Source organism: Phaethon aethereus, assembly GCF_964289735.1.
Source record: "Phaethon aethereus genome assembly, chromosome: 20".
In the NCBI taxonomy this organism is placed as follows: domain Eukaryota; kingdom Metazoa; phylum Chordata; class Aves; order Phaethontiformes; family Phaethontidae; genus Phaethon; species Phaethon aethereus.
In genome coordinates this window covers 9,772,438-9,798,623 of record NC_138596.1, presented here as the reverse complement: position 1 = coordinate 9,798,623, position 26,186 = coordinate 9,772,438, and the positions used below count along the sequence as shown (strand labels likewise).

General features: G+C 37.3%; 1 protein-coding gene across 1 annotated transcript; it reads right to left on the bottom strand.

Annotated features, from left to right (window-relative positions):
• Positions 1–25,335, bottom strand: QSOX2 (quiescin sulfhydryl oxidase 2; the record flags this gene model as incomplete). Its single annotated transcript, XM_082008823.1, has 12 exons — positions 1–708; positions 3,303–3,491; positions 7,645–7,795; positions 8,974–9,096; positions 11,408–11,537; positions 13,702–13,845; positions 14,825–14,970; positions 17,356–17,446; positions 17,643–17,748; positions 18,895–18,943; positions 20,226–20,326; positions 25,095–25,335. 12 exons carry the CDS (start codon positions 25,333–25,335, stop codon positions 158–160), a joined length of 2,022 nt encoding a protein of 673 aa, XP_081864949.1. The 3' UTR covers positions 1–157.
• Between the last annotated feature and the right edge of the window lie 851 nt (positions 25,336–26,186).

The window sequence follows — 26,186 nt, the reverse complement described above, 5'->3', positions numbered from 1 at the left end:
CTCTGTATATTAAGCTAGAATACCTGTGAAATGACTTGAGAAGAAAGGGGTTTTAAACAAGCAATACTGTGTATAAAATCCCTGATCATAAATATTAAAGCTGTATCTGGTACTGAACAGCCACATACAATGAAAACTTTGTTTCTGATTTAAACTTCTATACAGATGAACGATAATACTTCACTTTCCACCGTTTAGATCTCATTCGGAAAAAAAAGTACATTATCATTAAAAATAAGGATGATGCTACATACAGTATGACACACAGACTCATGTCTATGTTTGAAAACCCAATCCCTAAGAAAGACACGGCCTGCTTCATCTCTTTAAGGTTAGATGATCCAACTGCGCTTCTACCACTATCTTTGACAGGTCCATGATTTGCTATTAGCTTATCTAACACCTTAGATTCTGAATCTAGTATGTTTTCTTTATCCTGGATCTTATTTTCTCTGTTTCCACTTGGTTTCTTCAGTAGGCTTTTGTCTTTCATCTCCCTTGTATCTCCCTGTTCGGTTTCACTGGAGTCAGTCTGGCTTTCAATATATTTATATAGAATATTTTCACTGTTATAGTGATTCTTCATGAACTGTAGAACTTGGGCTTCATTCCAGCTGTGTAATCCTTTAATTTCCTCATGACATGCAGGACAAACGTCTGGAGTTGGCCACTGAACTTTGGGAAATTTTGGATCTTCGGTCAAATCACCTAATTGGGAGGAGAAAAAAAAAAAATCAGAAGTGAATGAACTAGGAAAGCTGAACCATCAGACACTTCACTGGAAACTGCAGAGAGTGTTTTCCACTTATAAATAGTGAGGTTACCAAACAAAGCCCACAGCACAATAATGTCTGTATTAAACTGAAGACAGTCATGAACAAATTTGGATATTCTTAAGTTCCCTTATGGATGCATCAATTATGTTCCCAAGTATTGCTTCCTCTTTCAAAATACAAACACTAAATCATAATTATTTTCCTTTTCTCTCAGTAAAAGCTGAAGTGTTCAAATTCTGATATAAGATACTACAATTGCTATGTTTTTAGAAGGCATGAATATACCACCATCTAGGCCTTTCAGGGGTTAACTTGAATTATGGTTCAAAACAAACTGCTCTTTTGCACTCAATGCTCTTTAATCCTGAAGCTTGGTTTGCAGCAAGCAGTTTCAAGGCCAAAGACTTGCAGATATTTTCCTGTTTCTATATTGTGAACCATTCCATTCTAAGCTTGCTTTTTCATAGCTTGCATGATTACTATAGCAAACTATTTTCAGTACTTTAAAAACCATTATCATATTTAAGATGTATTTTTCAGCTTACTTTTTAGCATTTAAACATGTAACGCTGTCTTGAACTAGATCCAATTTTAACATTTCAGTTGCTCATAGCTCTGGCCACCTTTCTGTCTCGATGGCAAAGAGCTGAACTCTGTAGCTAGTGTTGCACTTTGCTCTAATAAAAAACATTTTAAAATGTGGAGGAAAATAATTTTTAAAACAAAAATCTCTACCTGGTAAAAAAAGCTAATTTATTTAGGGGATTGTTATTAGTATACTAAACCTTATAATATTTCAGAAATAAATAGAGATTCTTCTTTTACTATTGTTTTTATCCTTTTTAAAGGCAGAAAACTTCCCCAAGATTTTGTGCATAATATTGTTTAGGGATTCAAAGGATGCTTAAAAATATTTGTCTCCTTGATATTTACAAGTAAGAGAGCGAGTTTGCATTTTGGATATCTTAAAGATCAGTCAGTAATCAATTTGTTTCAACAGAGAAAGCAGAAACAAAACATCTTACGGTAAGATTACAGACAGAAAACTTATTGTACTTCATGTTTTCCTGCCAAAGAGAAGAATGCTATAAATTCTGTACATACTAAAGCAACAGGAAGGAATTAAATAAGGCAGAGCCATATACAACAGTCTCATGACCCACACTTGAAGGCTGTGCCAAGGTGCTTTCATTGACCAGTCAAACAGCATTTCTCATTGAAAGCTCTATATATTACCACAAATACAGATGCAGCTTTTAAGGATTAAAATAAGTCACTGTCCCAAAGAGAAATTTTAGCAAACTTAAAAAGCATAATTTAACATTATTATTTATTCCAGTATGTTTATATTTCTTACTAAAAGGGTATTTTAGCCGGCTGTTGCATCATCTAAATCAATATCCATGTGAGTTTTCCAATAACTTAATGTTCCAAATAAGTATATTGCTCCACTACTTAGCAACTTCAAGTCAACAGGACTACCTTTTCCTGTGTTCAACCTGGCAATAGTAACAAACATTAGGGGATGTTTTTATTTAATAACTCATTATTTACTTTTTTTCTCCTTGGAAAAAGGAGACAAACTGTTTATACTCACAACAGTATTTAATACTTCATAAATCTTGGGAATTCAGCATAAGCATAATATAAACACAATATAGCATATTTAAATTGTAACTAATGCTACATTACACAGATCCATAACAGCAGACAGGGATTAAGTGCAAAGAGAAACCAATTTTCTTTAGTGCTTCAGTTACTTGATAGCCCCATAACAGAACGGATTAAATACAACCAGTATTTTAACGATACTTTTAGTCTAACTGAAAACATAGCAATCTAGCAGGGGAACAGATTTTCTTCACACAGTAATTTTATTTTTATTCGGTTGCTGATCTGCTAATAGTTTGATCCTGAGAAAGTCTCCTGTTCAATTATCATCATTTTTGATACAGCGTCTCTCCAGAACACAATGAAGACAGGTTTTAACATCTATTTAAACTGTTACAGAAAGGATTTTTTTTTTATCCACTGATAAGTAGCTGAACCGTATTGCTCCTTTTTGAAAAGGCTTTGATTTGTACTCCAAAAAGATTCTCTTATCAAGCAACAGGTAAAGTCTCAGAAGAAGCTGTATCTTTGAGAATGATGAAATTTTTTCATTATATATCATAAGAGATAACTACGTTACTGGAGGATAGTGTATCTCAAGTGCGTATTTCTCACTCATGCAAAGGTTAGCGTGCTGGTCTTTCGAGTTACAGTTGATTGGGATGCTCTTGGTTTTGCTCTGTACACAAGTACCCTTTCTCGTACGCCAATGTAAATGTGGAGTTAGTCTTTTGAAGTCAGTACTTAATAAAGGAATGTCAAGCTTAAAACAACAGTAACCATTGTTCCAACTCAAGTTACAGAGCCTAATTTGCATATCTGTTCAAATATAAACCACGTTGTATAAAATGCCACAGCCTTGTCTTTCAGACACAGCTACCTTTGTTGGGTTTTCCTAAGCAAAGTCTTCCATACCTGCAAGCCTGTTATTCACTACGTTGTGTTTCTCCCAGAGCCAGAGAACAGCCTTGTCTAAGGTTTTAACAGAATCCATGGACTCTTTAGCCATTTCTTCAAAATGTTGGGCACAAGCCTTGCATCCAAAAAAGTGGTGAATGTATCTCCGCATGACCTGAAGTACTATTTGGGGATTGTCTTCAAGACCTAGGAAGACAGATGATAGATGCATTTAGCACCATCTGGACAAACATAGCTTCAACATCTGCACTTTAACATACATAAAAGGGAACCGTGGAAAAGGAAAGGAAATGTTGCTACTTTCTTGTTCCATGCAAATTTACACCCCCACTTCAGATATAAGAAACTAGCTTCTTTTATAATTTAAAGATACCCATAGCTTGTGTACCATCACACAGAACCTATACCTCAGTAAGTCACAAAGATATTAGAGGGATTAAAAGCTTCACCCAGTTCTTAGAAGAAATACATCTCCCCAACAAAATATATATTTATTATTGTCATTAAGTAGTTGAGGTGAGACATTTATTTATTCATTGCCAAACAACTTGGTTTCTAATGTAGAGTTTAAAGGGATCTCAAACAGTACATTTCAAAACATACCGTTTTGAAAGGTTGTCTGGGATATCAGAAAAAACTACAAGGGAATTATTTCAAATGCACCAAGGTTCAACAAAATGCTAGGTGAGTGACAGTGTTATTAAAAATGCAAAGTAGCTATTTAACCAATGCATACTAACACATTTACTCTACGTAATTGTGTTCAAAGTTATCCTGAACAACACATTAAAGTGAGAGTTAAAGATCAAGTCTTCTTTACAGTGAATTTTTTCCTTTCATAGAGTATCTTACAATTTGAGGGGGGAACAAACTTGGCTAAATGAAAATCAAACATCAAAAATTTTTTTCAGAAGCCCATTAAGAGAGTACGTTTTGGAATTGTTAAAACATACAAAGTCCACGCTGTCTATATTTCACACAATTCTTCTGGAAGCACAGACTTTCTCCAATATCTTGCCCAACAACTAAATGAATATTTATGTTATGCATTCACTATTACATTTAGGCTCAGGCACGAAGTTAAGGTGACCAAGAGTCAAAAACCCTCTGATAAGTATTTTACAAGGTGCCTGTGATATCTGTTTGTTACTCTGTAACTCTGAGGTATTACAGAATACCAGAATCTCATTACAGTTATTAATGCTGTGGCTTTTTTGGCAGGCACTGAATGCATACACATAATAGCTACTTAGCAACATTTGAACTTTCAAGAGTAACTCGGGAATTCCTCCTAAAATAAATACAAACACATTATTCTTTCTGTAACGTTCACACTTTTATACTAAAGATAATGCAAAAAGATTGTTATTTTATTCAGAAATAAGCTAAGGTCTTTACAGATTGAGAACTTTGTCCTGGGTCTTTACTGTGACAGCAGGTAGTCCCTACATCTATAAGTGGCTTGAAAACCTGATATAATTCATTAAAACCCTAATGGTTTCATCTCTGTCTCTCAGAGATTCTGATTCATGCTTAATTGACCTAGTAAATTATGCCAAAATGTATTTACAAATGTGCTATACGTTACCACAAACACACACTTGTCAAACGAAACACATTTTATGATACAGATTGATCAAATTACCGACTCCTGCAGTTGAACGCCTCTACCATGAGTAATTGACAATGCAGGTTTTGTAGCTTCTGTAGTAAAGGGTTAGGGTGTTTTGCTCCTTGTCCTATTCTGATAGTGAATAACAGGTTTTTTGCACATATGCCCTCTGTACATGCATTGTTTCTTGGAAAAAAATTCTCAACAAAATCTATTCAAAACTATCAGAGTACTTATCTGTTATATATATAAGAAATGCATAAAGATTGTCATGCACCTTTATTTAGAACAATATTGTATGCTTAAACATGGCAGCAAAAAAGTAGCCAAAAAGAAATAATAAAAAGCAAACAATCTCTACTCAGACATTCAATATCTGTGATTGAATAGCCATGTATAAATAAAAGCTATGAGATTAAAGCAGATTAAATTACAGCATTAAAAGAAAGGTTGAAAAATAATTTTGGAAAGTTGAAGCAAATTTCAGGGAAAACAGTACTCCAGAAATATCCTCTCATCAAGCAGCACGTATACTAAAATGTGTATTTAAAAAAAGAAAGCATACACACACAACAAAAGTAGCGACTAGCAAACAACCTCTTATGGAGGAAAAGAAATTCATATACAAATCTAATTATATCTGTGCTACTGTGTAATGGTACACTCTTGAAAATTCATTTTGTGGGGAGGTCTTCCAAATTCATCAACAGATTAAAAAGAATTCAGATAATTAAAAAAAAAAAAAATCTACAAGCCTGTCTTATTCACACCAATAGTTCCTATTACCTGAAAACACATTTCCTAAAATTAAGCATGTTCAGGACTAGATTTCTACAACGATTTTATACGCCCTCTGATGTGAGCAGTTCTGTTCAGAGTTCCTTTGGATTCCCTTGCGCTGATCCCACCACAGGTTCAAATTACACCGTTCAACATTAAAATAGGTCAAAAATAAACCATTTAAAACATTACATCAAGAAAGCTGTAGCAAGTTCATGCTGACTGCCAGACTTCGCAAGTAGAGGAAACTATAAAAAAAAAATACAGCTGCTTTAAAAAGAAAACAAAGAATTGCAAAATGGCTCATTTTGTTTGTTTTTATCAGCCCAGAGATGAATCTTCTATTAACATCTGCCATGTATCATCATGTAATCCTCCTTTTCTCTTTCCTCCCAAGCTACTGCAATTCAGGGTAACCCTAATCTTTAAAGTGGACAAGAACCATAAAACCCTACCTGTGGTGGGAAGGATTAGGGAGTACATCATGCTTTTTAGTAGATGGGATTTAAACAAGCAATAAGGAGAGGAAAACCTCCCAAGACATAATCCGACAGTCTCAGACTGACCCAATTCTTTCACCATAAGAAGTGATCATCACATATCTGTCCCGATTTAAATCGATGGTTAAGTGTGCCAAAGAATTTTCAGTATTTTTAACTTCAGATTGACTAGAGCTTATGCTTGAAATATGGGAGCAATTTAAGATGCAATTTTGTATAGCTAAATATTAAGAACATTTTTACTTTTAATTAGAACACTTTTGGCAATTGGGACAAAAGGGGAAATTTAACTTATGCATGATCCTGTTGAACAGCTAATATGTCATCCAGTACAAAAAACCCCAAACTCACCAGGCAGAGCACAGTACTAAATTAAAGGGATTCAATCTACCATCCTATGAGTAACAAAACAAGACAAAACAAAGAGAGAAACAAAAATCAACAGGATGATTAGCTATCCAAAAAAGTCCCTATTCTGCAGGAGATTCAATGTTACAAATTGGAAGATTTTCACTGTGATTGCAAGTAATGCTGGACAAATGTATGTATCTGTAATTTGAAATAATCTAAGTTTTTTTTTAAACATACAATCAGCAACTGACAAATTGAAAATTTCTGAGTTTTATGATCTAGTAACAGTCCATCTAGCATTTTTATATTCCTTGGAAAAGATGTTAAAAAGGCTCTAAAAGAAAACTAAATAGAACTATTACCAAACAAAGCACCATTCTGGCAAGAATAAAAACATACAAAGGACAATATTTTAGCATTAGTAATTCTATTTCCACGAAGAAAATAGATTATATATCCAGTGCATTTCTTAAATAGGAATCATCACGAGAATATTAACACTCCACAAGATACTGCAAGTCTAAAAATAAGCAATTTTACAGAGTGCTTGCAAAGTAGTATATCACTGCACAGATTAATGGACGCTATGTACATTCAGCTGAAAAAACCCCAGTCATAACGTTTGATATTTAAGAAATAAAGTTATAGGATTGACTAATGGTTGTACAGCTTTTATAGCTACTAAACCATGCAGTTAAACCTCATTCTTTTCAAATTAAATTAACAGTACAACCTCTGGTAACCTGAACAATCTTCATGCCTTTTCAGGTGGTTCAGAATTTCTTTGTTTGAAATCCTCTCCTTTTTCTGCTTTATTGCTCACATCTTTAGGGCCACATACTTTATTTATCGCATTTCTAAGCGAGGACAAATTGGCTTTTTTCCAAGCCTTGTGGCCGCAGTGAAGCTATGCTCTGACCTCTGCTGGTACAAAGCTGAACACTGAGCCTGAAAGCCACTGTCCTCCATCCATCTACTAATTGAGTATTTACACACAAAAAAAATTTGCTGTAATCTGTTGCTTTTTCTGTTGCATAGCAGAACTGATGCACATATTTGTCTTCTCCTTCAAGTGTCTCACATAACTGATGCTTACCTGTATTTATCAAAGCTTGTGGTCGCAGCGCAGCTTGAACAGTTAGGGTGTGAAACAGCTTCCAAAGGGAACAGGTATAACCTCTCAGCTCTGGTCTGCTGCCCTGACACCCGACCCACTGAACTTTCTTAGTGAGAAATATCCCAGAAATCTGGGGAAAAAAGCAAAAAAAGCATCTAAGATATACGCAGCTCTGGGACCTAAATTCACTCCTGAAAATAACAGCAGTCACAGTTGATCCTACCTTGAAATTGAGGTGATCCAAGGATAAAGAGTAGTAAATTACTCTCTCTGCACATGTTGCTAATGAATTCATGCTTAAGGCAAACAAATTTTAAACTTATAACAGTCCTTAACTCTGAGATACTCTGACACACCATTACAAAACTCATCCCCCTCGCAAACACATTAGATGATCTACAACGTACAGTCACTGACATCAAATCTACTAAAATGCACATCACAAATGTCTAATTAGTCTAACAGAACACATTAAGTGGCTTAACATGTAAGGTTTTTTTTTAAGCACAGTATGAACACAACACACACACAAATACTACTGTAAACTTCAAGTTTCCCTGGGCACATTAAAAATTCCATATTATTCAGCAAGATCTACATGACTTACAGTGGTAAAGTCTTAACAGGCTAAGATGTAGAATTCGTTATTATTTCTTCTTAAAACAAAACCACTACTTACTCATTATACCTAAAATCCAGTGCAAGATTTTAGTTTCTGAAACTTATCCCTCTGCTTCCTAAAACACACAGAAGGTTTCCAAATTTCAGATAGCTATCCCATTCCACGGGAAGAAAAACTCATGTTAGCTTCTGTACAAAGAGGGCCCTATCACAGGGCTTTGCATTACCAAAGTGAGATGGGATTCCTAGCGCGGCCCTTACTGTGCCAGGAAGTGAGAGTATTTGGCGAAACTTCAGGAATAACATCCATTTGGGTAAATTTCCCATCAATTAAACCCTGACCTTCAAGAGAATCCTGCTGATAGCAGGCATAGCAAGCAAAGGCAACTCAAAAATTTCCGCTGGGAATCTTGCATCATTTGAAGCTGATGCTAGGGAACATCTATATATTAGCAATTGCTTGCTCATTATAAAACTGAGACAGGATTGTGTATTTCAATTCTCTCATTTCAATTTCTTCATGTGGATTTTTGTTTTTTCTGGTAATGATTTCACTTTATTTTCATTTTAACCTTCTTATAACTCCATTATGACTGAGGGACCATCAGTAAGTGATGTCTTAGATTTATATAGAATCTTATCCTTTACTAATGCTGTATTTTATGCTAGAAACTAGTAACAGCTTACCCGCATTTTGTTGTTGACCAGATCTAGGATAGCATCATAAGGGATTTTGTCTAATGGAAGGCTCACCAGCCACTCTTGCAAGGTCTCTAACAACTTTACCACAGGCTGACGGCCAGGAAAAAGCTGAGGAAAAAAAAAAAAAAGAAGAAAATATCCATATTTTAAAGCACAAATCTCATTAGCAGCAAGACAGTTTTATCTTTATTTAAATGTGTTGTTCCTGTCCTTAAAATACTTCAGATTTTCTCTTGTTACAAGGAAATTAATTACTTGTTCTGCTTTCAATAAAACGTCATCGCACACTAACTTTTGCTTACAAAATTTAACAAGTTGCACACACAAAATGTTAACCAGTGAAATGGAGCTACTCAATAGAATTTATAGAACAGATAGAATACTTGTACTAGAATTTTGCACTCAGGCAATTCAACTCAGTGTAAAGCCCATAAAGGAGCATAAGACCTAAGTGAATCAGGCTGAAATCCCTTCTCACTCTTAGAAGATTGATCACAAAAATTAGTTCTTACAAAATATTTGTTCAGATTTCTGTAACTGTAGATGATGTTGGTTATCTAGAAGAGCATTTTTCTTTTCAGATCTGTAACAATGATTTCCAAAGTGATTTGGAAATAGTGACTTTCTTAACTTGGAACTTAAAGAAGTCAGAGTCTAGCAGATGAGTGTGAAGAACTGTAAATCAGAGATAATGCCATTATTTTACAGTAGAAATGGGATTTTGCTTTAGTGATAGTTGTAATTACTATAGAATTAAGTAAAGTATGCATACCATCCTTTAAGTACCCTTCCAGAGGGCACAGTATCTCAACAGATGGGGAAATAAAGTCCCTGTATCTGCTAGTTTAAATACATAAAGCAATTTATGACAGAACATGCTATACAGATGCCAGACATTCTGCAGTCATCATCCATCTATCAATATCTCTAATTCACAGACCACTTACTTGACACATGCAAATCTAATGGGCAGGAACTCCCTTTTCCTAATTGTCTGTATTGTATCTAACACAAGGGACCCTGTGCATTGTTTGGGTTCAAAGACGACTCTTAAACAGTCTGTAAAAAAACAGCACACCTCTGAACTACTGACGGCATACTATAAATACATGTACTCCTGTAGGACCCCAGAATATCATGCAGTGCTACTTAAAAGACAATAGTTGCACAGTATCTCAGGTAGGTATCGGTCTCATCGAGGACTAAACAAACAATAGAATTCTGCACTGACAGTCAAAAAAACTAATTCTACAACAATGAAAATTCCCCGAGTAGGGAACCAGAAACCTCTCTGACTTAGGATTTACCATCACTATAAATGCTGTTACACAGGAGGATAGTATAAAAAGTTTCCTAATGGAAACACCTGAGAATCATGAACGAGAACTACAAGGAAAGTGTTACAGGACAAGACAATGCAAATAAAGGACAGCAGTCCCCACTTGTACAGTGGCGGTCTGGAGATGAGCATGCAACTAGAAGAGAGCATTCCCCATTTATGCGCTAATAGCCAGGGAAGCAAATGACGTCAGCTGGCCAGGAGCTATCAGGAAGAACGGAGCATGTTTTAGGGATAATATGATGGAAAGATTACCACTACACTTTCTTAAAGAAATGAGGCCAGCTAGAGATTTCTGACCTCTGTTGGCTGCTGAGGGGGTGAAGAAACTGTTTGTCTGATTTTCAGATATATCCAGATATTTCTAAATAGTTCATACAGGCTTTATTATTCCCTTAAACAGGTATTGATTCTCTTTCTTTAAAATAAAACAAGTGTTAGCTGCTCAGTAAGTAAATACAAAAGAGACATTGGTCATTCCAATGACATTACAAAGTTAAAGTATTTCAATTTTAAGTCATATCACATTATATTATATATATTGTCCCTTCACTGAAAGTTAATATGTAAGCATCTTTACTTTTGAAATACTCAACTATATGCAATATCTCAATTATTTTGAAATACTCAACTAAACTCAATACCTCAATTATATTTGAAATTTGGAAGTTACTAATATCTCTAAATAGAACACCAGTTGTGAAGTATGCACTAACAAAATCCAGAAGTCAAGAATGAAAAACAAAGGTTTTTTATCCCACTCAGTTACAATAGCTACTTATCCTGAAAATCTGATAGATGCACTATATTTATAGCATTTGTTCAATATGCTACAGACTACTTAAACTTTTACTTTCGAGCCCTCTAAGAATAAACTAAAATACATTTCAGCCCTATAAGTATGTCAGAATAGCATACAATAACTCCAAAATAACACTTAAAGAAAGCCACAAAGCTATTTTTTTAAGCTAGCAAAGAATAAACATTCTGAAAGACATTTTGAGAGACTTATGTCACCTGATAAATTTTATGTTAGAGTCACTTTATTCTTACAAATAATCAAAAACTAGAAGTGTATACCTTGGCAGAGACAGTAACAAAATCCTTGAAGGTCTTTAGCTCAGCTCCCTCAAGTGTCTTGTGCGTAGCAAGCTCTACCCTGAGCAGGTAATGCAATCCCGATTCAAGGTCGGCCATGTACAGCTTAGATCTGAAACACACATATATAATGTTATAAAGTGGCAGGTTTCTTTTGCTCATTTTCTCACCAGTCATGAAGGTAAAATTGATATATAGTAGGTGTCGCTAAAACCTCAACATTTGCCACTCCACAGTGATTGCAGTATATCCTATACCAGTATGGGAAGACACAGCAGTTACTTCAGGTGCTCAGTATGGTGAATGTCAAGTTCAATGAGTTTCACTGTACTCTTTTAGAAGAGTAATTTTATGTCATTATATTCAGAGTTTAGACAAATGAAGCATAATCACACACAAGAATTTCTTATATAGTTGACTAAGCTTTTTGCCTCCCAGAAAACTTCACTTTGTAATGAAATTATAACCCTGACATTGTCAGCAAGGAAATAGCTAGTGTAAAGAAATTACAGCTTCTCTTCAGGATCCAACACAAATAGAAAAATGACAGGTTATGAAAAAAGGGAGACTTTTGTTGAACAAAAGTAGATCATACACAGAGCAGGAGTGCAAACAAGACTGAAAAAGGTCAATGTTGGAAAGGACTGAATCTAGAAATCCTCTCCCAAATCAGTAGTTTTATTGTAGGTTCTTCGCATAACTGTGTCAATTTTAAGCACACTATCAGAATTAGGCACCTTATGGAAAGGTACAAGTAAAACATCTAACGCAAATAAAAGATTTTAAGAGGTCCTTCTCACAGTCAAATATCTTCGTAACAACAAAAAAAATCACTTTACAAAGTACTAATGCATCAAGTAATACATCCGAACTTTCAATGCTTTCAGAGTACAAACTTTAGACAGTATGATACAGGGCAACATAACCAAACAAACAGCAGTTCACATAGTTAATAGAGTTAACACCTCTTGTAAGAGTTCAGCGGCACTATTATTTCTAAAAACAAATAGAATTAAAAAAAACATCATTCAAGAAACTGGCTGGCCCCACCTCCTAAATAACATGCAAGAAATGACATATTAAACTACAGAATAATATATATTCTTAACAGCTCAAGCTACAGACTTATTCTGAATTTATCTCCTTAATTAATAATGTACTCACTTAAATTTTAAAAAAGGCAAAATTCTGCTTCGAGTTTCTTAAATAAAGAGACATCCATATGAATGCATGAAGTTCTCCCAAAGAATCCTATTTAGAAGATACTTGGACTGGATTCATATCAACAAGATTTTGTCTTGCTGGAAAGCAGCTCAATTTAATGCAGTTGTTTTGATAATGTTCCATTTAAAATATAATAGTCATTGAATGAAGATGACACTAATAGCGTCCATGAAAAGAAAATAAGTACAAAATGAAAGCACTCGGTCCTACATCTTTTCCATCTAAAGATGCTGAGGGATTATCTCTCTGCAAAGCCTTTGCATCCTTCTCTCAAAGAGGGAAAGAGGGTGAAGATAAACCTTACCGGATTTTGTACGATAAACATCTTTTACAGTGACTTTAGTATTTTCTATTATACTTGCGTTTGACAAGCACTTTTTAGTGGGCTCTGCTTCACTATTATACACACAGAGAATTCTTGTTTTCTACAGAAATATTATAGCTTGTAATTTTACCTTTTTTTCTTTTTTTCCCCAGGGACACTGATTACTTGCTGAAGTTTTCCAACAATTCAAAGCAGTTATCTATAAACTTCAGGGAATGGGTCATGAGTCCTTGGTATATTTAAGTCAATTAAGTATTTAGCAATACTTTTGGAGAAAAACATTCCTTCCATAGCAGTGCAGATGCGTACTGCTAAAAACCAAATACTGGCAGTCCTCAATAATTTCACCTCTGAATTCTTTGAAACACTGCTTACAATCATAAAGAGGTTTTAACCTTGATGCTGGAACTGAACTAACTCACAAGTGTTACCTGAATATACTAAGAAATGGATGAAGTTGAAGCAACAGCTTTCAGCTTCAGCGCCGTAATTTCTCTAGTATTAAGCACAAACATCTTTAATTTTACTCAGCAGAAGAATGCAGATCATTCAGAAGTGACCAACCTACTCAATTCAAGGTGCATCACCTGAGATGGAGTGAAGTAAAATTTTGAACTGGGCTAGGATTTTGTAAGAAATTACAGCACAGTTTCCCATGTGGCAAGAAAAAACTGCAAGCAAATTTTTATAACCAACGATTGTTCTGAAAATCGAGGGTGTCACTTACTTATCGAACTCTTTCCACACCTTGGTTTCTGTACTCTCCTCTTTCTTTTCTTGAGCAGGTAGCTGAAGTGGCAAAAGACGTTTTTTTCTTACACCTGGCAGTGACTTTAAATACGAAGAAAAGAAAGACCGCAGGGGCTTCAAACTGCGTATAAGTGGACAAAGTAAAGATTTAGACTCTCAGACTAAATGAATATCCAAAGCAAATTAACATATTTATAAAATAAGATATTCACTTTGGTTTATGATTTACAGTCCTAGGGTAACATTATGTACTGATCCAAAGTGAAATGAAATAGTGTTCTATTTAGGAATATTCATAACAATAATTTGTATTAATAGTTTGAAGTTCAAAATAAGAATACATCATGTTCATCAAAACATCAGTTCACCTTACACAGGCAACGTTCCCATGGAATAAGTATTTTGACTTAGAAGCAAGGTTTTTCAAGAACTGTGATGCTTCATTAATTTTTTTTCCACTTTTATTACAAAGTGTTTTCCTTTCAGAAGTATCACAGTAATTGGTTAAAGCTATAAATAGGCAAGTGGTAAGCAAAAGTAATATTGGGTCTCATTAAAAAATTAGAAGTAACAATATTAAATGGTTCATTAAGGACAACTAGCTCATTGCTCTCAGCACATCAAACTCAGTATAAAAAACACTGGCTTAGAGCTTTTATTTCCAGTTAGAAACAACTTCAAATCATCTACTTAACAAGTGAGTTTTGTCAGCAGTATAAACTTGTTATTGTAGTCAGACACCAGAAGGGTTATAATTCGCCATCCCACCCCTGCAGCTAATCTTCCCTACTGTATGATGAGATCTAACTTCCACTGGCATAACCCATGTCTGTTTATTACAAGCACTCATAAGGAGTAAACAAGACCACTAGATCATTTAATAATTGCTGGAGAGCGCTCAAGACAGGCAATTTTCAAACACAAATAAATGGAACACATGACTTCAGTCAGTACAATATATTGATTACACGCCAGGACACAATGTCATTATATATGCAAAAGAAGGTTATAGAATAAGTTACTTTATATGAAAAGAAGCTATGGAAACTGTTGTTTATAGCTTAAGTGAACCTCCCCATATTCCTCAGACAGATACTTACATGTTAATTAATCCATGGGACCCATTTGGATGCATCAGATAGCATGAAGGGATTGAGGTAATACCAAGTTTCTCAAGAAAAGGCTTATCAAAATTCAAGGCTCTCTTTACAACTATGTTTTCATACTGGATCAAGTCTAAGATAACCTGGATAATGAAAAGATGACATGAATTATACATTGTTCAAGGAATAACCAATCTTGTAGGACAAGACATATAAACAGGTGAAGTGCATCATCCTTTAAGAGTATCACTAAGCTGTTCACCAAGGAACTACATCTACAAGTACTCTGCGGACACTAACAATTTCAGTCAAAGAAGATTTACTCTTCTCTGAAAATTATTTACTCCTATCTTCCATGTTTTCTTCTTGGTCTATCCTGATCTTTTCCCTTTGAAGTTGAACATCTGAAGAAAACATGAGAATGACTGATAAAATGTCCTCATAGACCTGAAAAAAGCCCAGAGGATATTCCACAGGCACCAACAGGTTTATGTTTCATGTTATATATGTAAGAGTCTAAAGGCCAATTTTCAGGTAGTGAAGAAACATTTATTTGGTCCCACCACTTCAGGGCATTCTGATGTCTTAGAAAACAATTAAGGGCTTCCAGGAGTTCAGGCTTTGCCTGGTAAGCCCTGCCAAATCAAGCTGTGTAGTCTGTGGTGTCACAGCACTCAGCTGTCTGTTCAGCTCTTCTTGTTTACCAACCCCACAATAGAGACTCCATTAAGGAATAGGTGTCTACATCTCAAAAGTTCCAGTTCACAGTCCACCATCTCAGCTCAAGCCAGTATTCATCAGCGGTTTAAACCTGATGCTGGGCTTTTGCACTAGAGCAGCTGGGAGTAGGCACAATTTTTTTTGCAAGGTGTAAAATTCCGCAAAGGGTGGAGGACGCAGAAAAGGGTGGTAACACTATGATGCCTGAAAGATTTTCCAGGACTCAGCTATCAAAGTTCTTTGCCAACTATAGCCAGAGTTGCACCTACGAATATCATGACTCCGTTATAAGTAATGAAAATTTGCCTTTAAAAAAAAAAGGTTAAATACTCATTTCTTCCCATCTTAAATCCTTCCAGTGCTAAAGGCATCCTCTTTTGCCATAAAAATGGCCACACTCTTCTCATCCTTCCATTAGTCTCTGCTCTTACACCACCATTTCAAATGTTCCATTCTTACCTACAAAACTTTCCACGCTTCCGACTCTTCTTACATTTCTACTTGTCATTCTTTTACCCCTTTCTGCCTCTTCTATATCTGCTTCCTGTTGTTAGTTTCACAGTTTCCACTATACTTTTGCCTTTCAGGTGAATATTATCTTGCTACGTTTTGTCTCACTTTCAAACTTGTAATTTATGAGACCCTTCCTTCCTTTCATCAGTGATAAATGCATGGCCTTCCTTTCTTCAGCTGTTATGAATTCTGTTAGGTTTGTCCATATTGCCTTATACTGTAAACTTAAAAACAATGTTATTTGCTATTTCACTAAACTCTTCTATAAAGCTAAAATATTACATAACATTAGCAAATATTTTTTCTTCTGAAGGAAGATTCTACTTTCTGTTAATCAGATGTCTCGGTCTTTCCCTATAACAGCAGGTAATAAAACTAAAGAGAGTGTTATAAAAAGCTGAAGAACTTTATAATCATCACATTTCTTCTCTTCAGTAATGCCCACTTGTATCAACACAGCAGCTTCCAGAAAACAAATGTCTGGAAGCAGCCTGCTTCTCAAAGTGATTCTCACTTTTGGCAGCACACTCTCCTCCACTTATGCAACTGGGCCATCTCAGCATCAAATCTAATTAGAAACATTTCACAGACATTGGATGTTTCTACACAGATTATGCCTAGATAATTATGCAATTTATTTTCTTTACTTATCCTAGATCTTGGCAGGAAGAGAAAAGTAACAGTTGTCTAGGCTAACAGCAGGCTCATTAGGTGGGGAAATGATGCCAAATCAAATATTTTATTAGAAGGGTGGGGGAAACAAAAAACTGAAGAATCTGCTTCCTCAGTGCCTCAGAGAGGTGAAAATAATTTTATGCTACCATCTTAATTTAGAACACAATTTCCTAAAACCTATACATGAAGAAAGAGAAACAGAGAATTCAGATTATTATAAACAGCTGAAATCACAAACACTGCCTAGAAGGTTATGAACAGTTCTCTATCAGTAACAAAACAATAATCTGACAATATTTTTGTTGTGATCTTCCAAATCATCAAGGAAAAACGAATTGTGCTAAGAGTGAAATTGATAAATTAGTCTTCCACTAAAATGTGAATGGAAAAAGTTAACATGACATCACATTCATTTGTAAGCAAGTTCCTCTGTGTGACTAAATACAACACCCCTAAATAATCCCTTGACTTTCCAATATATCAAATATGCATGACCTGCCCTTTATGACCCTTTAATTCAGTCCTATAATCAGAAATTTTGTTGCTTGGTTAAACAACAAAATTCAGCTGCATTATGATAACATCCATTCATATTCATTATGTCATAAGTCATACATTACCTCTCGTCCAACATAGGAGTTATTACTTTCAAACACAACGGCAGTATAATGATGGCTGTTCTTGTCAAGAAGAGAAGTGATATCACTGGACCTTTGAAGAAAAGCAAAGCTCTTTAGCACAGGTTGAATGCAATACACTCACTGTTACTGTTGGAGTTTCCTTTTACAATCTCGTAGCATAACTGATAATAAGAGAAAAGCTTACTTCATCTTTAATAGGGCCTCCTACATTTTATTTAATTAACATAGTAAGCATACACCAGCTGCAGTTTAAAGGTGGAACTTACAAAACTGGATCCAATGGTGGGCAAGCAGGCGGTCTCAATTCTTGGGAATGGTTCTGTAAGAAGTCAATCATCATCTGACGAACTACTTGCAGGTCTCGATCTGCTCCTGCTGAGTACGGGTTACAAAAAAAATACAACGCTTCAGCAAACAGAGAAAAAAATGTATGAAAACCTGCATGTGAGTCATTCTCATGCTTTTCTGTGTCAGGTTTTTGTTTTAAATTTGGACTTTAAAAACAGAATACTATATGGCTGAAGAACAGGGACTAAGGATTTAGTTGTAGGATTTAATTTTAACATTGAGATGAGATCATATTTAAAAGCTGTCATCCCACCCCAAAATTAATAAAGCCTTAAGGCTTTTTCAAATCTAACCATTTGCCTGCCTTGCTGATTCTCTTCAAACAATGCTTCATTCTAAATCTGTGCTCATTTTCACAACAGTTGGTGTGTGCAAATTCCGTAGATTTTTTGTAATAAGAATATTTGTCATGCATTAAAAACGCACAGGTGTACCATCCTTACCAAATGGGCCAGGTGAGGTTACAAAGCCACACAACAATATGAGGAAATAACTGAAGTGTGAGACTATTTTATTCGCTTTAAAAGAAAAAAATTAAAACGCAGAAACTCTCACAAATGCCAAGAAGTAACAGGTACAACTGCAGTCTACTTCTACATAACGGGTTAATGGTGCAGGTGGTCTCTCTTCTGACCTCTGGCCTTTTAAATGTTAATCCATTGAAAAAGACAACATTCCTTTTGTCCCCACACAAGCCACCTCAAGCTGTGATCCTGTCAGACACACAGGATAAGCCTGTTTTCAGTTAGCCAGCATCTGAATAGGGGTTTCCCAGTGAGATTTAGGATGCCTGGAAAGTGGCTGACAGATCAAAAAGCACCAGAGTTAGGACTGAGCAAATTGGATCTCATGCTGATGAGGTGTGTGGTAGAAAAACAGGACTTTTAAAAAATTATCTAGCCATTTGTGAAAATTAAGAACTACATTTCAAAAAAAGAGCAATGTGAGCCCTAAGTTCTTGAACAAATGTTTTGCTTGACTACAGTTCTGCCTGACATTTCATTTTCATACAGTACTTGTAATATCATACCTTAAAGAGCTACTTACTGTCCATCCCATCTCTAACTGTCTAAACTAATTGACAGGCAAAGGGATTTTGCTTATTGTGTGACACCTTCCTGGCTGATGGGATAACTGCTTTGGAGATTTCTTACAGTAGGATATTCTTACCTTTGTAATTTTCTCCAGTAGTAAACTGCTTTGTAAACGCTTTGAAGTACTACACAGGAGAAAAAAAAGTATTATTGCTTTGCAAATAACTCACTGTGTCAGACGGAAGCTCAGTTTAGAAACAAAAATGGCTTCCAAGAGTTTTTATTTTTTGTAGCTCTAATTACAAAACATTTTTATCTGTCTGTTCAGAAGACAGTTTTCCCTCTTAGCCTGAGTTCCAAAGACCTGCTTCTCAACTATATGAGGATAGTTCATAGGTACCAGTCAAAACTCAGATATAAAATAAAGCCAGCTTTCATATGAAAATACCGTAATACATAATGCAATACTGTATATCAAGCCATTACCGCAAAGATTAACCCAAACATGAATTAACTGATTACCAAATCAGTACTACCAACTGTGTATATGCTTAGAACACTATTCACATTTTCTCAACTCCCTCCAGTGGTTAAACAGGATATATAATGGAGCTTGACTGCCTTCTGCTATAAAAAATAAAAAAGATTCAGCATCTAATAAAGACTGTATTCCAATTTACACCCAAAATTTTAAAGGTTTTAAAAAAACAAACCTGTTTTTTCTGTCAGGGTAGAACATCACAAATTCTACAGTGAAACATCTCCTGTTCCCTTTCCCGTCATAACAAAGTTTATTTAACCCTCTCCATCCATCACATTCTGCTTACACTTACGGCTAATAATGTGATTATACAAATTGACAAAGACAGAGAAGCTAAAAATTGCACTTAGACCTGAAGATGAACAATAGTAGATACATTTGGCAAACACAAGATCCCTTTCAAAAGCCAGTTTAAGCAAATTATGAAATTAATTAGAAAAATAGTGAAGGATCAATCAAGGGTAAATTTTTAACTGAAGCCCTGGTCATTAAATGATGCAATTTCAATGTATTACCTTTACTTTCACATACCAAAACTAAAACCACTAATAACCATGAACATTTGAATTTGAAAAATATCTATACAAATTCTTATTATCTAACAAATACATCATAACTAGGTGTTACATAAACATAACAACATCGTACTTCTAACAACAACATGGTATGTTCTTTCAATAAGAATTTTTCAGATTCAGAACTGAGGACTGAATTACTACTATAAGTAACTGCATCAGCTATTGCATTTGGCAAGAACTCGAATTAATCTTTTATCAATCCTGCAGCTTTCTCATCAAAAGGGAAGAAAAAGTGCAGGTAAAGAACAACTAGTTACTTGTAACACTCTGCGCAAGTAAGTTTGTTAACAGTTTTAGTTACTATAAAGCATGCATCATTTACTTAAGGCAATATATTAGGCCACTTACCCTAAAAGTTGGGTAGTAGTGAATACCATATTCTTTGCATGTCTCATAGTTCTCTTCTTCCCCACAATCCAGCACACCAACTCTAATTGCAGGTTCCCAGTCTGAAAACAAAGATATCTTTCAATTTTCAGCAGAAGTGATCACAGATCCCAGCTGATGGATTACCCTGCTTCCCATGGAAATCAACATGAGAACGCCGATAGATTCCAACGGCACAAAAATCAAGCCCTCTGTCGATTCTCATTTGCTATTCATTTCTATCCTCAAGTGTAATACAAGCTACTGATTTTTAAAATAACTAAACCCTCCCTGGTTTTTTTAGCTGCATCGGTATTTTCAATACAGCTAAAGAAGAAGAATCCCAACACACAATGTAGCACTTCCAGGGCCGAAGACATTTTATTGAATTCAGGAAGATGAAACAGGTGCCAGCCCAACACTTACAAGATACCCGATTGTATTCCCTAGCTTTTCCTATTAAATAGGAAGCTCATAAAATAAAGCATGCAGAATATATATAACTGAATAAAATTAACCCAACAGTTACTCACCCACATGGCTGTCAATTACAAAACCAGAAATTTGTTGCATATTGTATCAGCGCTGTTTTAACAAGATCTCACTATTTACCAAACTTACAATTTTCTCAGAGGCCTCCAGAATTGCACACAACCCAAGGCTCACATATTGTAAACTGAAAGCTGTCTTTCTCTTCTAGTGCTGTTTGGAAAACATTAGCTATACCCAAAAAAATATCTGAGTTTTAACCAGAGTGCTAAATAGTTGAGTTTGAACATCACTGTAAGTTTCCTTTATAAACGTTTCATAGCAATAACCAGAAGAGTTCAAGTATTTCTACAAATATGCTTATATAACTTCAGTAAAAGCTTTCAACTCATTTATAGCTTTTTTCCTTCTCATTTTGCTAGGAACTTATCTTTTTGAGCCATGCTCCACTGCAGCAATCACTTAAGGAAGAACCGCTCCAAGACACTCCTTAAACAGTTACTTCTTAAAGTTAAGCTAAATCAAAACAGCTGTGGGCAGAATTTGAAGGTACACCACAATTCCTAAGTATCAATAAAATTTAAAGAGCACTAAAATTAAACTTGCTTTTATAGCAAAGAGCATGAAAGCTTCATCAAGTTCAAGATCTGATTGATAGCTGCATGCCTAGCTGCTTTTGAAATTTAGCTTGACCCTTTATTTGTCTTTGGAGGAGGATGGGGCAGCTGATGGAGAATTTCAGTTGTGCTGAACATGCCAACAGCTGAACAGGCACCAGGAGTAACTACAAGCATGCTAGAGCAGATGGGCATGTATTCACAGGAGCACAAAAGATACAACAGTCTATTTCATCAAATAAAATGCAAAATAAAAAAAAGTTTGGCTTCTGGGTATCTATCTCATTCAACTTTAACCACTCCTTCTCCTTTTTCCACCTGTCTTGATCATCCTCCATACAATGAATACTATGAACCTAATGCAAATAGCCTACTCATAACAATGCAAACCCATCTCTAGCTAAATACTTGGGTTAAAGAGCACCAGCTGGGATGTGTGCTGCTTAGCATTTGCTTCTGCTTGAAAAGAAACTTTTTCTCTCTAAGGGATGCGAAAGTTGCTGGAGTGCACAGCCTAGACTGTGTATGTTTACAGTGGCACTGTAGCCTGGACTGTTTTGTTTTTTATTTTTAAAATGTTGATGAATTTTAAACTAGCATTAGTGTTTCTGAAATACTAACTCACAAACTGTACAAAAGGGATAAATGAGTGATATCACGTTAACCCACATTATTTCTGTTTATGCTAAAAAAGTTCCAATGAATGACATGCACATATTGGACAAACTGGAAAACCAGCAGGTTGGTCAAACCTCCCACTTAAATGCTACAGAATACCGACACACCGCTCACAGTGTGTTACAAGGAAGACACTGTCTTTGCATAAGCCTTGTGTATTCCCTCCAGCAGGCATATGCAATGCCATGTGTTATTCTCCATTGTGAAGTTTCAATCAGGGAGATGAGAGATGTATCACATGGAACCTCTCCCTGCGTGCTACTTGAGAGTTACGTATTTTAACACATAGGCTGCTTCCTGAAAAACAACAAGGTTTCTGCAGTTCTCCGCCAAATATGTTTAAAGAACAATTTCTAGAAGGGAATCATTATTGATAGATTTGGAATAACAATTGCTAGATTTGGAATCGTTGTTCCAAATCCAGAGGAGTGGATTACTTCTGCATATAATTCAAGGGTTGTTGTGTATGGGGTTTCCAAGGGTTTGTTACTGCTACACAGAAAATTACTATGCATAATTCCAGCCCAGCATTTTGGTGGATAGATTCAATCATCTTTTAAGACAGGAAAAGTACAATTAGCTATAATGGCCACTTTGGACACTACTGTAATAAAACTAAATGTGTGATTAGGAATGCAACAGCAATGACTCTATGCTTAAAGCCTGTTCTGAGAGGAGAGAGAGTTTCAAACTCAGACCATAAACTTCACAAAAGCAAGCACTGCTGCTGCTTTTCAGGAGAACTCTCTTCTGCTATGAAGTTTGCAATGATAGTATTGCCAAGATGTAACAAATGAGAAATGAAACAAAAATTAAGTATATTAGCACAGGTCTTTTATGGACAAAGTAACTGCACCAATTTAACTGGATAATACCAAATTAGCAAATACAATTACCGTGATCTAGCAGATCTCCAATGTAGATGAGTCTGCATCCTCGAAGACAGCTGTAATATCCTAGCAGATGAGTAAATATTTTTGAAAAATAAATCTTGAGACAGCCTAAGTGGGCAAAATGTTTCTGGGATTTTTTTTGATGAAGCTACCAATGAAAACTGCGACTGTTCTCAGTCTCCTACTAAAATCCATTCATTCCAACTTTAAAATGGAAACATTTTGCTGATGAGTAACACCAGAAACCAATTGCGTTTGCTGGTAGAGCCAATGTTCACAAGAACAAAAAAATCCACTTTTTAAATGAAAGTCTTCATAAAAACTCAATGGATTAAAGAGTAGGTAGGCCTTTAACTGGTTATAGTAATACAAGTGCATAACATCATTTACAGTTATCATGACTGCAGGTGAGAAATAAAATATATATTTGAAGAAGTCATTACAAGTAACAAAAAATATTGCCTACAAAGGTATCATGCTGCTGTAGTAATATATAAACATGACGCTGTCTTATTTTGACAAGAGCTCTGGTCAGTTCAGGCTCTTCATGATCTTTACTGCAGTATTCAAACACCTCCTTGTTCTTACTTTTCTTCAAAAAAGAAGAAAATCTAATACTATTTTTGCTGCAAGCAAATCAAATCAGAAGGTGAAAATGTTACACCAGCTTATGCAAAGAAAACAGAAAAAGAGCTACTGCTTTTACAAACAAAAAACCCATCCAAGTAAGGAAGATCTGAAATGCTCTCAAACCACTACTGCTCTGTGTTTCTCAGTTTTTGAGTTTCTGCTCATCATTCAGCAATCTTCAGCATGTGATGAGTTCATCAGGTCCTATTTTTAGGTAGGCCTCCATTTCCATATATCTAAAACCACATATACCTAATACTATACCTACATTTCATATTAATCGTTAACACTTTTCACATACAAGGCTGCCAGAGAAAAGCCAGAGCCCTTTGCTCACTCTCAAACTGAAACCAAATAAATGCATTAGCACTGCTGTCACCATACAAGAAACATCTCTTGTGTCAAAGGCTCAATTAGGAGTAGTTTAAAAGTCTTTAACACCACCATATTAAGCATAACATCTCCTACAAATTTGATCTCAGGTCTTCTCCCCACCAGAGGTATTGAACTGAACCAATACCTGAGGGGCCTGTTTGTTTCCTTACCTTAGATCTACAAATACAGTAAAACACTTCAGCTCCTGCCAAAAAAAATAAGCAGACTAAGACACAGCGATGCAAGTCTCCCTCAACATAAACTGCGGAGGCCACCATTCCTTTTTAAGTCACTATTTAATACATCTGAGATTCCGGCTCTCACTTAGCTTGATTTTTGTATTATTTCTTTTTGTATTCTTTTCCCCCTTGTAGTCCATTCACGCTGTATTGAATTTGCAAGATTTAAATCAGATGCATGCATGGCCTCTCCAGTACCACAATATTTGTTTTTCATTTAGCATCTAAAATAGGCTAGACTCTTTACAAAACATTCAGAAGATAAAGATCTTGCCTCAAACAGTTTAATCTAAACATACCTCCTCTGCCTCGGCGCACCCACTTGCATGCACAAGAGACGCTTGCGTGTAAATCCGCAGCTGGACCATTGTGTGCATGTGAGGGGTGGTGGTGGTTTATCCCTGGATTCCTATAAAACCTTTAATTTGGCGTCTTGCTACTACCTTCCACACCCCGCTTCATGCTGTGGCGGTGCAGCAAGGGCCGTGCCTGCCACCCGAGAAGCAAGAAGAGGAGTGACCCACGCACGCCGTGGCACAACTGCACTTATCGAGTATGCCCACGCGTGACAAGGCAACACCAAAGCCCACAGGTGACACAGCAAGCTGAGGCCCCGCTGCCACCCACGCGTGCCAAGGCCCCGCCGCAGCCGAGCGCCCTACGGGTGACCACGTGCGCCGAGGCACGACGAAGCATCGCTGCGGCCCAGACGGGCGCCAGAGCCCAGCACTGACAGCGGGGGCTGGCGGCCACGGCCCGGAGACAGGCCGCGGGGGCGGAGCGCTGCGGGCCAGTGGGTCAGGCCCGCGGCAGCCTGAGCCTCTCGCCGGGCGGAGCTGCGGCGAGCCAGGCGGAGGCGGTGATCGCTCCGCGGGTGCGGGGGCCCGTTCAGAGCCCGCCGCGCAGGGGGCGGCGGCGGCGGAGCCTCACCTTTGACGTCCCCCGCCAGGGCCCGCCAGGTGGGGGCGAAGGAGATGCAGTGGCCGCAGGACGAGCTGTAGAACTGCACGACCCAGGCGGCCGAGGAATTGAGCAACGCCCGCCGCACCGAGCCAGCCGCCAGTACGGTCAGCGGGTCTTCCCCCGCCCGGTACAGCCGCGCCGCCGCCGCCGCCAGCAGCAGCAGCAGGGCCAGCAGCGCCAGCGGCCCACCGCCGCCCGCCGCCGCCATGTTGGGACGCCAGCGGCGAGGGGCGGGGCGGGGCGGCGCCATAGCAACGCGCGGCCCTGGCTACGCGGCCTAGTGCCCGGGCGGCCCCGCGGGGCCGGGCCGCCGCTGTCACCCGCCGACCCTGGTTCCTTCCCGCCTCAGGGTCCCGGAGGAATGGCGGCCTGAGGGGAGACCTGGCCCCTATTTCCCTCTGAGGAAAGCGGGGTCCCCTGTCCAAAGAGAGCGAGACGGCGCCGCCCGCTGCCTCCCACGCCACACCGGCCGTAGAGAGCGACATGGCCTTTCCCCGGGTGGGGACGCAGCTGTTGGCAGCCGCCCCCCACGAACTGCCAGCCGCCATGTCCTTACCCCTAGCCCGGGAGGTGCGGGGCGAGGCAGGTGGTAGGGTTGCTCCCTCCTTCCCCCTTCATTGCCCAAGTGCCTTCCCAAACCTAGTGAGAGGGGCACGCCAAAAATAAACCCCTTGCTGCTGTGTTTAGAGCCTCATTTCTCTCAGGGGGACTGTCTAAGGCAAAAAGTAAAACTAATGGGCTTAAAACAATAGACATAGCTTGGTGGCCGATTTTCTGGGGCAATCTGCTATAGAAACAGAAGTTTCAACATAAGCTTCTCACTGAGAAGAGATTAAAATAGCACAGCCTTTGGGTCAAGAACTGGTTCATCCCAAAGTACATCGCTTGGCAGGAAAGAGCCGTTTCTCCTCAAAACTGAAGATGCAATGAAAGGCTGCACATAGGACGCTGTGAGCTCAGAAGAGGATGTTAGAAACGCTGTACTTTTAATAAACTCATACTGGTTGTGTGCTAGTAATGGATTTTAGCACCTTTTATAGCTGTAGCCACGGTATGAAA